The sequence below is a fragment of the Strigops habroptila genome, chromosome 4 (assembly GCF_004027225.2).
Source record: "Strigops habroptila isolate Jane chromosome 4, bStrHab1.2.pri, whole genome shotgun sequence".
Lineage (NCBI taxonomy): Eukaryota > Metazoa > Chordata > Aves > Psittaciformes > Psittacidae > Strigops > Strigops habroptila.
Window position 1 is genome coordinate 57,436,884 of NC_046358.1, and position 14,981 is coordinate 57,451,864.

Below are 14,981 nucleotides of genomic sequence, written 5' to 3' on the forward strand. Positions count from 1 at the left end.
CGGGATGGCGCCTTCATTGTATATGCAAGTTTTCCTGTACACAGAAGTAAACCTAGAACAGCAAAAACTTCATGTACGCTTTTGGCTCACTCTTATCCTGGTAGCATTCCCGTCAGGAAGTCTGGAATTTCATTTCTGTAAGTATTTCCATTACCAGTGGTATTGAAAGCACAGTTCTATATGCCTGTTAGTATTTAAAATCGGTTTGGGATGCTTAATGCAATCTTTTGTTACCATAAGGAACACAAACCCAGCACATATACAAACGCACAGGGCATGACAGGCACACATTTCCAGTGCAAGGAAGGGCATGGATTAATCCCGTATGTAAAACACTGTGGTAAATACTACAGTACCCAGCCTGCTATTGTATCTATGAGCCCAGCATTGAGACCCTTCTAATTCACACACCCCTGCACCCTTCATTACTACCCGCCAAAACATAAGCCCCAATGAGTGCTCTTCCTTTAACACTGCCATATAGAAGAACCCTCTGCTAGAGAGCTAAATCTCATGAATGGATTTGGATCCAATCCAAATGATCTGGAATTTGTCTCTACCTATCTATCTGGGCATCTCTGGTAGACATGCTTACATCTAACAGGTCCAACTAAGAAGCCTGGTTTAAATCAGAGGTAATAGGCAAATGGGTATGCATCTAACTTAGAACAGCTGGCACAATTCATTGCGAAGAAGTAACAGCATAAAAATAAATTTACTTCCCACGCTAACAGCAAATGGGAGATTCAAATTAGCATAAATGTGCACACATTTCAAAGCCCTGCACCCAAGGCTTCCAATAAAAATGCTGAGGAAACACACCTGCTCTCCAGAGCCATCTTCTCATAAAGGCAATGATGACAATCAAGGACAGTAGTTACAAATTTTCATGTTTTATTATTTTTCCCATGTCAATTCAGTCCAACCAACAGATGAATTCCAAACATTTAAAAGTCAATTAAAGAAAACCTTAAAATCTATATACATGTGAACAAAATGATTGTTTTTAGAAACTACATTCTTTCTTAAGACTCACTACCTAGTGCTTTTCCTTAATGTTTCACCCACCACAGACACTACCAGTTGCACAGACCCCACACTCTCACAGGCCACTTACAGTCAGGTCTGAATACAAAACACAAAAGCCAAGAGCTTGTAGCATTTCCTTATATATGACCCAACCAACACAGGAGACAACTTGCTGGGAGATTTCAAAGGGCATTTTACCAACGTCAGGATACTCTGTACACAAGTCCCTGCCCAGCCTGACTCATGCTGTGTCCACACTGACATTCCGCGCATTCGCCCCATCCCTGCCAGAGCTCCAGTGCTGGCAGCTGCTCTAGACTGGCAGCTGACATTTTAAATGCTATGCAAGACCTCTGGCAGCTCTCTTCACTGCTGCCAAAGGTAAAGCTACAGTAATTCATGCAAGAAAGAGCTTAGCAACCCCCACAGCAGGCTAGCCCTTAAAGCCCAAGAAAGCTGCAGATGCTCAAGGGACAGCCTATTGCAAAACAAGGACAAGGTTGAGCTTAGAGAACCACAGAGCCAGCAGCAGGTTTTAGACCAAGCCTCCCAACGGCTATGCACACACCACCTAAAAGCTACTTCAGAAACATCTCACTGCAGGATGCTCTGAGCCCCCGCCACAGTGTATGCAGACCGCCCAAGCGGAAAGCTACAGGGCCCGCAGACACATGGCCCTCCTGTGACTGACAGGAGGAAGCCCTGCCATGAGGAATGACCACACGTGAAGAGCAACTCCCTTCCCCACAGCAATCTCAAAACAGTTACAAAATAACCCAGGCCATGCCAAAATACTCCTCAAAATACAAGATTCCTCCCATCACCAGTAGAAGAAAATTTTTAGTGAGGGCACAGAGCAAAGCAGAAAGACGCCACGTTAAGCACTGTCAGTAAGCAGCATTCACAAAGAAATGGGAAGAGAGGTGACAGACCCCTCCTGCTTTCCACCCCTTCTCCAGTAGAGAAGGCTGGCCATGCAGAGAGGGCAAACACAGACCACGCCACAAGGCAGTCCAAGGCACAGATCTTGCTGCAGGTACGACCCTTGCACTCAAAGCCATGAAACGACACATTCAAAACATGCCAACTGCTGCAATTCCTTCCCTCCCCTCAGTAAGAGATGGGGTGAAGCCCAGGCAGCTGCCAGCTACTGCTTTATGCTGGTAATCTTGACACCTTACAGAGAAAAGCTGAAGAAAACATGTTTCATGTAGGGGAAGACCAGCTAGGAGCTTCAATCCAGGATGAAGGAATGTTCCCTATGTGCTAGGACTTGCTGAGGATGGGAAACCACTTCCTGCTTGCCCAAAGAGCAGTATAATTAGCACTTGCTTGTAATATTAAACGTCACTAGATTTGAGCTGAAGGGTCATTGGGAACCCCTAATGCAAACTCGAACTATTTAAATCCCCTGGACTCAAGGGCAGCTATAAATACTTTGGGTATCCATTCCGAGAGCAGCCCATGCGAACCTAAGCTACTCTGTTATTTCTGCACATTACGTAGTCATATTTAGTGCTGCCTTTGCATGCTCTCAAACAGCAATTCTTCATGTGCAGTAAGTGCTAATGCAATGTTTTTAAATACACTGGCTATGCTACTGAGAGCTTTTTCTGAAACCCTGAAATAACTGAACTACTCTGGTGACTGACATTACCACCATGGTATGCATTCAGGGCAACTCTCCTTTCTTCCTGCTCTCCCACAGGTAAGCCTTTGCTGTGAGAGACGCCTTCCCCTCTGCCACCTCCCAGCCTTGGAGGAAGGGGTTAGATAACATACCAGCCCGTATTCCAGAAAGGATGTATGCAGTACACTCCTAGTCTGTATATTTAAAAAGACAGCAGATTTCCAAGCATGATAGCAGCTCACATCCGTTTACAAACTCTCAGGGCACAAAGTGGAAGTTGGCCTGCTAGTGTATGTGTTCTACCCTTACGACACCAGGAAGGTTTCGACAAGTGCATCAGGAGGTCAAACTTTTTTTGCTTAGACTACTAATGCCAGAAACTGCTCTGTAGTTTTAAGCACTGAGTGTTGAAAAAGGTAAACCAAACTGATAAAAGAATTAGGGTTACTAAAGAAATCCATGGTCCTCCAAAACTCTCTGTAGGATTTCTATTTCTCTTTACAACTGTAATTTCAGTATCATACTCCTTTGGGAATTCATACGTAAGATTAATGCTACCATGGAAAACTAACTTCCTAAGCTAGTATCTGAACACCTGGTGTCTCAAAACCAAAGCAAAAAGATAATCTTTAGCAACAATGTCAATGAACCTTGGCTGCTGATTTATAATTAATTAAAATAATCCTCTACTGGTTTTGATTAAACAGGTCTGGGTATGAATTACCATGTCAGAGGGCAGAAAAGCACTTGGATGCTCGTCAAGATTATAGTATAAAACACTACTTAAGAACAGCAGAACACAATGTTTAGCACTTAAACCCAAGTTTTTTCTTAATCTCTTGAAGTTTAACTTCAGAGGGCTGCTTACCTACCTACCTACTAGACCTACAAGACCAACTACAATGGTCTTTCTAAAGTGAAAGAATACTTTTCCAATGGGAAATCTCACATTTAAAGCTTTAATTTCCCACAGCATTCTCAACTCTCAGAAATTGATTTCCTAAAATTCTGCATACGCTACTTTAGAAATTGAAGACTACAAAAAATTTTTTTTTAAAAGATAGAGATAATAGAAAATTTAATGATTCCTTACCTTTAACTTAATACCTTGATTCCAGCACTTAACACATTCAAGAAACACATTCAACACATTCAAGTCCCAAATGCTAAAATATAAAAGCTTCCTTCTAACAACAGGTAAAGGAGAATTAAAAAATAATCAGTGTTCCCTTTTCAAAGATTTCAATTTACTCTTTAGTCTTAAATGTACCTGCTTAGTATTTGGGAGCTAAGATCAAGGAAATAGAAATCTAGCAAAAAACCACTTTAAAGATGCAGAACTCTTCCCTTTTTTACTTTACATGAATACTACTTGTTCTCCTTAATACACCTGCCCTGTTCTCCCCTCCTCCTACCTCCATTCCATCCCTATAAGGGACAAATTTACTGGGGAGTTTTGGGGTTTTTTTGGGGTTGTTTGTTGGTTTACCCCCTCCCCTTATTGAAAGGACTGGATGGTGCATTCAGTAGGCTACAGATTTTCAGAGAAATGCTTCAAAACTTCCTGTGCAGTTCTGGAAATGTTACTTAAGACTCAAAAACCAAAGTAACCAGAGTGCAATGAACTGCTGGATAGTGGTATCCTGAACTTTCACACATCTTTTCTTCTATCAGTAGATGTGAACTTACCAAAGATCAAAAAGCGGAGAGGCCTTCAGCTGTTTTTTTTTTTGAAGTGCTGACAATGCAGAAGAGCTCTAAAAACACTGCATCAGCATTGGCTACATTTCTACTGCTGGCAAATACAGAATCACTATGTCATTTTGATAATTCATCAGCAACTTGCCACAGGTTGCAAACTTCAGGTTTGGGGCTTTTGGGGAGTTTTGGTTTGGTTGAAGTGTGTGTTTGTTGGTTTGTTTCTTTTAACAGAATGATGCAGAAGAAAACAAGCACCTCAGTGGTGGTTCTATAAACAGGGCCACCAACCTCTCAAACAGGAAATGAATCTCCTACCAACAGCCTATTTGAAAAATCAAAACTGAAGAGTATCAGAAAAGACACCCCAAATCAGTGGTTTTAGTCTGCACAATCCTCTTTACAGAGGCTTTCTATTTCAAACAGGTAGGACAAAATTACTTTGGAAAGACAGTACCGGTTCATATTCTGACATTTACCTGTTTCTTAAGATTTTGCACCCCTACAGTTCTTAGCATATAACTGTGCATCTGAAAGAGCTAGACGGCAGCACTCCTTCCATTTAGTTTTTAAAACTTTTGTCATTATTTGTTAAATCTTGCATACGAGTGTCAGAACAGGAGTGAGGGAATTCTTACACTGAAGGAGAAATTCTTAAAGCATGAACATTAAAGAGGCTGGAGAGGGGGCAGGTATCCCGTTCCCACAGACTAAAAAAGTTCAGTATTTTGCATAATGAAGGCCTCCTATTTACTCTAGCATAGTGATGTTGCATAACTGTATTTCCGTCAATATGATGTATACCTTAGTGTGGTAAGTATTGACTAGAACTAGCAAAGTGTCATTGGCTGGAAATTGATACACTCCAGCACTTGTGACCCTCATTAATGCACCTCTGAGCAACAGTTTATCAACAGCGTAAGAAATTTACCTGTAACTGCAAATCCAGCATAATTTTTAGTCTGAGATACCAATTTCTCTTCTTCACAATAGTAACAAGTTAAACCTGTGGTATGTTAAATCAGTCTTTACATAAGCTAGATTTCCTTTCATGAACCTTGAATTCTGAATATTCCTCTTGAAGAAGTCTCATGTAAAGAGATTAAATATTGTAGCATCAACAAATTACAACAGCTCCTGGATATTTAATTATTAACTAGAGATTATTACTCCATTAAAGATGTTTCATGCACACATGCTACACTAGATGTTTGCACAGTTTTAAAGGTTGGCAGGAGAATCTAACAGAGTATTTCTTTATAAAACAAACTCCTGATTCTTATCTACTAGGCACATATTTGTGGTAGCTACCTCTTTATCCCAATAGAACAATATATTTTAATTAAAGTAATTGAGTCCCATACTTTTGCCCCTTGTTAAGCACAAATGGCAGCAAAAAAAACCCAACATAAGAACATAACACTTTAGAAAGTCGAAAGAACTTTCAAAAGTGACATCTCTCAAGCTTTCTCATTACCGAATTCTGTATTTCTTACAGAACAGAGGAAGAATCTCCAAAGTTCCAGAGGTTTTGAGGTATGTGTCCACAAAAAATGGGGGGGTGGGGTGGTGGAAAGTAACACCATTCTATCATCAGTCATGTACCACTATTGGAGGCCCCCAGACAGTGCTTTGATGATTGTACAACCTTCTGTTGCAAGCTTAAGGCTCTGTTCTGGATCTTCAATTCAAGTACTTGCTCACTAATCTCATAGGTCTTTGGACACTGCGAAACAACAGATCAGGCAGCTGTGCTTCTTCAAATATCTACACATGTTGACACCATTTTTCATTTCTTCTGTAATCATACCTTCTCTTGCTTACAAAAGTTCCCCTCGAAAAAACTCCAGCTAAATCCCAAACCTTTTAATCAAAACCACAGCTGATAAGCACTAATAAAAACCTTTTCCAACAGATACAAGTTCATTAATTCCATACTGTCTTACCTATTAAATAACTGTTTTGCTTACTTTTTCCTCTTGTAGAGAGGGTAGCTCTGCACAACTCTATGCTTAACATAAAGTACCATTAAAAGCAAGGCACTCTTCAGGATCCTGCCTTGATGCTCAATTTCATCATATTAGAACTCAAACATCTAAGGTGAGAGTCTTTCAGGTGCAACATATTTTAAAACTGGAGGACAAGAGCTCCTGTCTCAAAGAACCTCCCAACCTTTACTAGATAAATACCTCAATGTAATTGTCTATTATGTAAATGAAAAGCAGGTCAAAAATACACTTAAAAAATGCTTTGAGTTAAGTTTTCAATGAGGATATTTCTGTGCTTAGCTCAAGGAGCACAACTGAAAAACAAGAAACTTAGCACCTACCATAGGAAACTTGAAAGATGAAAATAAAACTACTGTTGTTATTCCAAGAAATGACTGCTCTGAGGCGTTTTTTTGAAGTGTTACTATAGTATACTAATGTAAAAACTAGTAACAATTCCTGATACCAAAACATGCTACTTCTCTCACCTTTGAGAAAGCAGGGTAACTGAGAGGAACCTGAGCAGTTATATATTTTGAACATGAAAAGGGAGGTCATTTATTTTTACTAAATATTCACCAAAGATTTCCCAACACCTTCAGTACAATGGGTTTCAAAAATTAACCCCAAGCACAAAGTTTCTTGGACAGAAAACCAAAAAGCATCCTCAATTCTGCATTTTTCCACAAGAGGACACTAAAATAATGAGAAAAATAGTTGTACAAAAATGTACCACTCCACCACGTAGAATTTTTTCACTTATGAATTATTCTACAATGAAGTAGACATTAATATATAACTACTTTTCTACTAATGCGCATTTTAGTCATTCTAGTGATTCGTATTTGGCTTTTAGTGTGCCTCAGGTTGCACGAAAAACATGTATTTAACCTTGTTGTAGACAAAAATCAACAGCCAAGTGATGCCACAGAAGTAACCTTTCATTTAAAAATTGACTATTAACCCTAAATTCACAGAGAAGCAAGCACACGCTTCACAGTACGACTTCCAAGTACAACTGGCCACCAAGAAGAGGGCCTGCACATTAGTAGCAGCAGGCTGTGCTTACTCTTCCACTTCTTGTGCAGGTCTCCTAACCCCACATCCAAGCAGGTCACATCTAGATGTGAGGGAAAACCAAAGACAACTGAGTGAAACAAAGTGAAAGCACAGCCCATGTGCGCCGCAGCTCTGGGAGGGCCCCTCACAGCGGCAGAGCAGAGCGAAGGCAAGCGGGCGCTGCGAGGCGCGGGCGGGCTGGCTCCTAGGCCTCCCATTACCTCAGGACACGGGCCCAGCACCCGAGCCCCGCTCCTGCGAGCCCCCGCGCTGACGGGAGTCCCCGGAAAGCTCTCTCCCACATGTGCAGGCCACGCTCTCCGGACACGCCACCTCCTCCTCGCTTACCTAGCACAACTCAGTTCTAATCACTTATATTCTCCCTCCCGCCCAGCCTCCCCACAAGCGGCATTTCCCGCCGCTGCTCTCTGGGGCAGGGTAACGTGAGGGGAGGCGGGGAACGACAGCCAAGCACCATTTGGGGCTCTGCCCTGGCCGCCTGCGGAGATTACACACCACATCTCCTATACCGCTCCTCATACTTAGTATACAATCGCACCCCCCAGCCAAGCAACCCCGACACATCCGTCCCATAGCAAGACAAGCGGGGTGATGGTGATCGGACGCCTCTCGCGAGAACGGCGCCGGCGGCCATTTTCCCCATTGATTGGCGGCGGCCGCGAAGGGGCGGGGGTTGTGCCGCTGCCCTCGCCAGCTGGGGCGGCGGCGGTGGTGAAGGAGGAGGATGAGCCGCCGGCGTCCCCCCGCCTCCCGCTGCTGACGACGACGCTCAGTTCAGCCTGCTGCGGGCTCAGCGCCGCGCCACCGGCCATGGTGCCCAGCGAAGAGAACCAGCTCGTCCCCAAAGAGGTGAGGTGGGGCGGGGTTGGGGTAAGGGAGCTTTGGGCTGAGCGCTGCAAGGGAAGGTGGCGGCGGCGGCGGCCCCTGCGGCGTGCGGGAGGCCGGAGGTGCTGGAGCCGGCCGAGGAGCGGGTGGAGGAGGCCCGGCCCGGCCTGGCCTCAGTGCCTCCCCGTGAGGCCCGGCGGGATGGGGGGAGGGCTCGGCTTTGTGAGGGGGCCGGGCAGCCCTTGGCCCACGGGGGCCGGGCCGGGGCGGATGGTGGCGCGCAGGAGGAGAAGGGGAGGTTTTTCCGTGTGGGCTGGGGTGGGGTGGAGGAGGCCAAGGCCGAGCCTGGGCTACGCAGGGCCCCGGCGGCGGCCGGAGAGCTGCACCTGTCTGTGTGGCGGTATGCGGGGAGGCCGGCCTGCGTGGCGCTGGGGCCGGGCCGGCGGCGCCTGCGCTGGGTCGCGAATTGGGCCGCTCCCCGTGTCAGTGGTGGTGTGCGGAGCTCTCTGGGAGGGCGGTCTGCCTTCGGGCCGGCAGGGACCAGCGGTCCCGGGTGAGAGCCCAGAACGGCGGGGGCAGAGGGGAGAGCAGGCGAGGCGGCGAGGCCCGTCTGTGGGTGCCCGAGCGCGTCCTCGGTTGAGGGAAGGGGGCCGACGTGCGCAATGGCAGCCGCGGGGGGCCGTCGCCGAGTTTGTGGGGCGGCTCCGTGCTTGGCCGGCGCCGGTGCGAAGTGCTGCAGAAAACGGGCGGTAGTGCTGCGGTGAGTACTGGGGAAAATGTGGGCTGGCTCAGCAGGGGAATGAATTTCCTTGTTGTGGGCCCCACGTCCCTTCCCTGCTGCAGGAAGAAGGGAGAAGGCTTGTTTTTGGCCATAGGCTAAAGATAAGAACCTGCATGAAGGAGGAAGGCTGAGGCTCTGTCCTGCAGCGATAGGCAAATGACACGTGTCAAGTAAGAGCTGTACTGTTCAGAGGAAGGAGTCTTTGAGTGATGGCGTGAAATATTTGGAAACAGTTATTTGTAGAGTAGTAGTAGCAGAAACTTTATTTCGTGAGCAGGTACACTTACATGTTCAGCCAACTTTTCAGACAGTTTTACTGTTCTGATAAATTAACCCCTTCATGTTGTTTTTTTGTCAAATGTCAGTGGTTTGTTACATCTGCCTGTTCCATCCTGTATTCTTACAGAAAGCTTTGTGAGGCAAGGACTTCAATTTTGTAGAGTTTAGCAAACTGAGGACCTGATCCTTAAATGGTATTGTTGAGCAGACTGGTGAAACCAGCATTTTAGAAACAAATTTTTGTGTATACTGTTGTACAGGTAAGTACAGGATGTATGTAGGACAAAAGTAACTTTACCTGTTTGCTTTCTTAAAATCCTAAGGTTTAAAGGACTATGACAAGTCTTTTTACAAGGAAGGGAAGTCTCCAGGAACTTCAAAAAAGGGATGGAGTGTTTAAAAAAAAAATAAAAAAATCTCCAAGGACATAAGACTAAGGATAGAAGATAGTACCTAGTATACTGAAATATTTCATTTTAAAAACAAACAAACATGAAGGAGATTGGCAGGAGAAACCTTGTGGCATTAGTTGTAGTTAACTGGAACCGACAAGGTGATTAATAAAAGCAGCAAGCTGAGGCTGTTTCTTTAGTTATATGTATTAATAGTATCCCTGTTGGCTTTAAAGTTGTATTCAGAATATAGGTATGATTCAGATGTGTATTTTTAACTGACTCACTGGGCTAGGATTTTGAATGCACTTTTATCTGTAGGGAGGGGAAGTATGGCTAAAGGAAGATGAATACATGTTATTATAGATATGGATATCTTAAACACAGTGTGAAATCTATAAACTTTGACATAGCTAATGCTGGTGTGAGTTGTTTTTCCTCAGTAAGTTTTCTTAAGTTTTTTACCGTACCCCTATGCATTCTGTAAGTAAACAAAACTAAACAGACTAGAAGAAAAATCGAATTGAGGAGGAAAAAGATTAATCATTGATGTTAAGCCCATGTGGTTATGTGTATTTCTGTTGCAGTAGAAGTTTAGCTTCAACGTTCCTAATGTTTTTCAGTATATCCTAATTTCAATTTCAGTGATAGGAACTTTAACAAATGTTATGCTACAGCATTCACATTAAGTCCTTCTGAGATTCATTAATAGTCTCATTGCAGAGAATGCTGTCAGTTATGGGTAAACAGAATTCTCCAGGTCTCTGAATTCTCAACAGCCTTTTCCTAAATATTCCTATTATGCCGTTACCAGCAGTTAGAGGCAAAGCAGATCATTTTGAGTTTCAGTTCTGCCCTTTAGGGGTGGATAAAGGATTATAGTTCATGGGTTTTGTCCCTTCCCAACAGGCTGAGTGCTATTGCTTGGATAGCTCCGTGTTGTGCTGTTTCAAAGATTAAACTGGGGTGTGAACCAGTGTCTGTTAAAAATGAGTACACAGCTGAGTTTTTCATTTTTTATTCCAGTGTAAAAGAGCAAGAAGTGTAATACTGTTGCTTCAGGCTGATCTGGGGAATGACTACTCATCTAAAAGAGCGGATGGGAAAAGGATTTTGGTTCTTGTCTACAAGTTTACGTGATGCATGGTAGATATGGTAGTAGCAGACATCTATAACATCATCAGCCCCTGTTTTAAGAATAGAAACATAAGTATTAGGTTGTTTACAAGTGTTCAGTTTGTGTTTGTATATGTATCTGTATGCTGACAGGAGCTCAGATTGCTGTTTTTAAAGTATATTGTGTGGATTTTTTCATTAGCTTTTGTAAAGAGTAATAACATGTTTTCATGGATACAGAATGGTGGTAGTTACACTGCTGCACTTAGAGTACCTTTTATTAGTCTCATGAAAATTTTTCTTTCAAACATTGCATAGGTTCAGCTGCATCTCTGCAGTACAGGTAATCAGGGCCTCATTATTTTCTCGTGTTCATAACTTTGGCATAAAGTTCTTTTTCATTTAGAACAGATGTATTAAAGCAGTTTCTAATGCTCAGTGTTGGGTTTTCTTTTTATATTAAGATTTTTGCCCAAGTTATAGAGGCATTGAATAAATTTGTTCTTGCATCCCTACCACTGCCCAATGCTTTCCCAACTGTTCCTATAATTGTCTGACCAGTAATTCCTTATGGTGGGGGCAGTGAGAATCCCTGTTCACTACATCTGGAGTTCATTGTGAACTGGTCCGTGTTGCTTTTCCTTCCAGTCCTCAATTCCTGGAATCTCTTAATCTGAAAGATAAGTTATTCATTCAGTAGTCTTTTGCATCCAAAAAAAACCCAGAAGGCATTGAGTAACGTACAGGACGTTGCTGCATGCTGATAGTAAATGCTAAGAATGTTCTTTAAAAATTGTTTTGTTGTTAGGTGTCAGTTTCCCCCTGTTAGTCTAGCAAAACCCAGTAACACTGGGAAGGGGAATAGTGTAAGTAAGATAATAATGGAAATAAGAAGAAAATGGTGCTATTAGAAGGGAAAGCACTATGGCTGTCAGTATTTCTTAGAGAAGTAGACTTCAAACTTACTTTATGCAAATCTACCCCAAATAGAAGGCAGCAGAATATTCTAATGAACACAGCTGATGAGAAAGTTAGATGCATATGTTTGATAACTGGTAATGTAAGTGAACTTTACTAAGACTTTCCTTGAAAATCAGGATGCGTCAGAACTTAGTGAATATTGCCCAGAATCGGTCAGAGTATAAAAAGTATGTTCTGCCAGAAGGTTTTTGAAGTGTCTGTGCCACGAACTAAATAAATGCTGTGCAGATTCTTTCTCAACGTGTTCCAGCATGAACTATCCAAAAGTACACCTGTCAGAATAAATATATATACGCGTTGTACTTGCTACCATTAAATCAAAGAAGGTGATGCGAGTTCTCAGCTAACTAATGTGAGTCTTTTTATCCCTACACTAATGAATCCATTTTGATCGTCTGCATTGAACAAATAAAATACATTTCTTGATGGGTATCACACTAGCTTCTTCATTAGGAGAGTAGGAATCTGATTAAGATATTTTGCAATTCTGTTTAGTAAAGGGATGCTGTTATCTTCAATGCTGATGATGTCCTTGTTCTTTCATTCCTATGTATTAAAAGATTATACAAGTGGTTACAGCTTGTGTGATTTATCAGTTTTTCCTGCTTGCCTTCTCTTGTGCTCTGTTGTAGAGTATAAAGGAATGATTGTGACAAGTAGAGAAACTGACTCCTTCAGTGACCAAGAAGATAGTCTGGAAATCAAATTTAGGAAACAAACAGAAAACCCACTCAGATTTCCACCAAGTCATTTGGTCCTTGCAAACAGGCTCTTTCTGAATGATATTCAGTGATTTAATTTGGTGAATAAAGCATGAGAGTAGAACGCAAGATCTTTCCCTGCTTTGTTCAGCCACTGGGCTTCTCAGTCGCAGTTTAGATCCCCTTGTATATACATCTGGCTATTTAATCTGTTGTATGAGAAGGATAATCAGAATAATTCATAGCACCTCAAAATCATATGGTGAAAAGTTTTTTGTCTAAGAGGTAACAGCTACCTCTGAGGTGGTACTTGGTGCCAGAACCTTAGTCTTTAAATGCTGCTAGCTAAAGTTATTGTTCAGTAGAATAATTAAACAACTAAATAACATCACTTCTCTCCCCCAGACCCCTCCTTACACTCACACTCTGCTTTGGTAATACATTTAGAACATCACCACAAACAAGAAATGCAGTTTTCTCTAGTGTTTTGTGGGTCACTGGTGATTAATGTTTCCAAATCATACTGTTTTTCAAACTAGTAATGAACTTTTTCCTAAGCTGTGAAGTAGTTATCTGGAGGCAGAGAATACTTCAAAGATCTGTTAGTGGTATATTCTATACTCTTTCTTGAACTCAAAATTTCATTAAACAACAGTTTCTAGTGCTTTGTTTGCTGCCATTTTTAAATAAAGCCTACTAATTCTATTTTCTGTTATTGTTAAAACCTGTGGATTTTGATCACTGTGGCCTTGCATCATAGGTTTAATAAATGAATTGTCCTACCACACAAATACTGATTAAAATCATTACTATCCAACTTACTTCTACTGATTGAGTTTATTGATATTAATACAAGATTAGAACTTGCAGAGACTTACTGAAATAGATCAGTACCTTGACGTTGTGTTACCTTTGACTTACATGTTTTAGTCTTGTCAGAATTAAACTTGGTGGTGTGATGTGTGTGGAGTGTATTATTTTAAGCCTTTTTTTCCCAGTTCATTACAATTGATGTGGTAATACACTAAAATATGCACAGATGTTCATATATCCAATCACAGCTCTCCACTCTTTTGTATTTGAAAATATATTGGGTTTTATGGAAGAAGCTAAATGAGAAGGTTAAGTGTCTAGAAAATTGAGTGATTGAGTTGCATATGCACATTTGGCCTTTTTATTCAGTTTGAAAAAGGTTTTAATTGCTTCCGGGAACGCTTAAAGCTGATATTCTGTGCGCTGTCCCTTTGCGAGTTGAGATGGTATGCCTTCAGGTGAGCTGCCTATTTAACATTTTGCTATTTTTCTTGAACAAAATACTCTAAAAACAATGCCACTAGTAACTAAAGAACTGATAATTGAAAATACTAGGAAGTCTTTAAAATTTTTTGTAAACTTCTGATAAAAGGATAACCGACTTGATCATGGTTTCAGCCACTGTGAAGTGTATAGTATTTTCTTTGGTTTCTGCAATGTTTGATGTATAATCAGCTTGTGCTGAGCAAATGGCCTTGCACAGCATTGGCAGATGAAATAACTTCTAAAAAGGATATGTTGGCCGTGTTCTAAAAAATGAAGATAAACTGGTAAAAATCACTTGAGTCAATTTAAACTTTGAGATTATGACCACAGGGATACTTTTAAGTGCCTCTGAAAAATGACAGCTGATTATTTTTAGATTGACAGTTCTTTGAATAGCTTAGAGCTGGTTATCATGCTGCATGTATCTTCTCAATCACATGTGATGAAAGCCTTTTAATGAGGAAGCATAGGATGGTTGAATGCCCTATAGTTTTGAAGCCATGTGAGAAATATACTTGATACACTGTGAAAGTTTTCACTGTAAGTAAGGTCTGAAAACGGATGTAAATAGCATTTTTTTGAAGAAGCCTGGCAGAGTACTGTAGGAGCTAAAGGAATGAGGCAGGTGTGTTTATTGATTTGTGTAGGTATTGTATTGAGATCAGTAACAATGAAGGAAGATTGAAGGAAAAAAAATTGTAACAACTGTAACTAGTACCTGTATTTAATAAATAGATTATTTTCATCAATTAATATATGGGAAAATCATCTAGATCCTTTCTCGTATATAACTTTTAGTATCTATACCTTCTGTGGAGACATTGCTTCAGAGTTCCATGTTCTTCCTGGAGCCCTTTGCGGAAGTCGTAGCAGATAGAGTTTGTGTCCAGGCTTCATGGGTGCTTATGTTCCTAACTGTTATCCTTATTCTGTGCAATATTGCTAAAGAACTACACAAAGAATCGCTGCTGACCCACCTTGCTATTCAGCTTCTCTTTATCATTCCTCAGCAGCAGGTGGACAGTTTAAAATTAGAGAATTATTAAAGAGTTAAAAATTACCTCTATTCATGTTTTTTAATCTCTCAATTGTACAAGAATCTTTTTTTTTTTTTCTTTTGCATACCTGTCAGCTGGTGATTTCATAGTGAAGTAAACCTTCGTTTCAAAATTGTCCAAAAAG

At 41.6% G+C, this 14,981-nt stretch overlaps 1 protein-coding gene and 1 long non-coding RNA gene across 6 annotated transcripts in view; both read left to right on the top strand.

Annotated features, from left to right (window-relative positions):
• The first annotated feature begins 8,099 nt into the window (after nt 1-8,099).
• The window catches only part of USP47 (ubiquitin specific peptidase 47), a 52,447-nt gene continuing 45,565 nt past the window's right edge, over nt 8,100-14,981 (top strand). For 3 of the 5 annotated variants that reach the window (XM_030485211.1, XM_030485214.1, XM_030485213.1), the window contains exon 1: nt 8,100-8,274. In XM_030485211.1, the coding sequence (XP_030341071.1) occupies nt 8,236-8,274 (39 nt within the window). In that variant the 5' untranslated portion in view covers nt 8,100-8,235. The remainder of the gene's footprint in view (nt 8,275-14,981) is intronic. The other 2 variants (XM_030485212.2, XM_032919900.1) reach the window with 1 other exon arrangement.
• LOC115607666 lies at nt 8,596-13,317 on the top strand. Its single transcript, XR_003991313.1, has 2 exons — nt 8,596-9,010; nt 10,729-13,317. It is a non-coding gene; the product is annotated as an uncharacterized LOC115607666 (long non-coding RNA).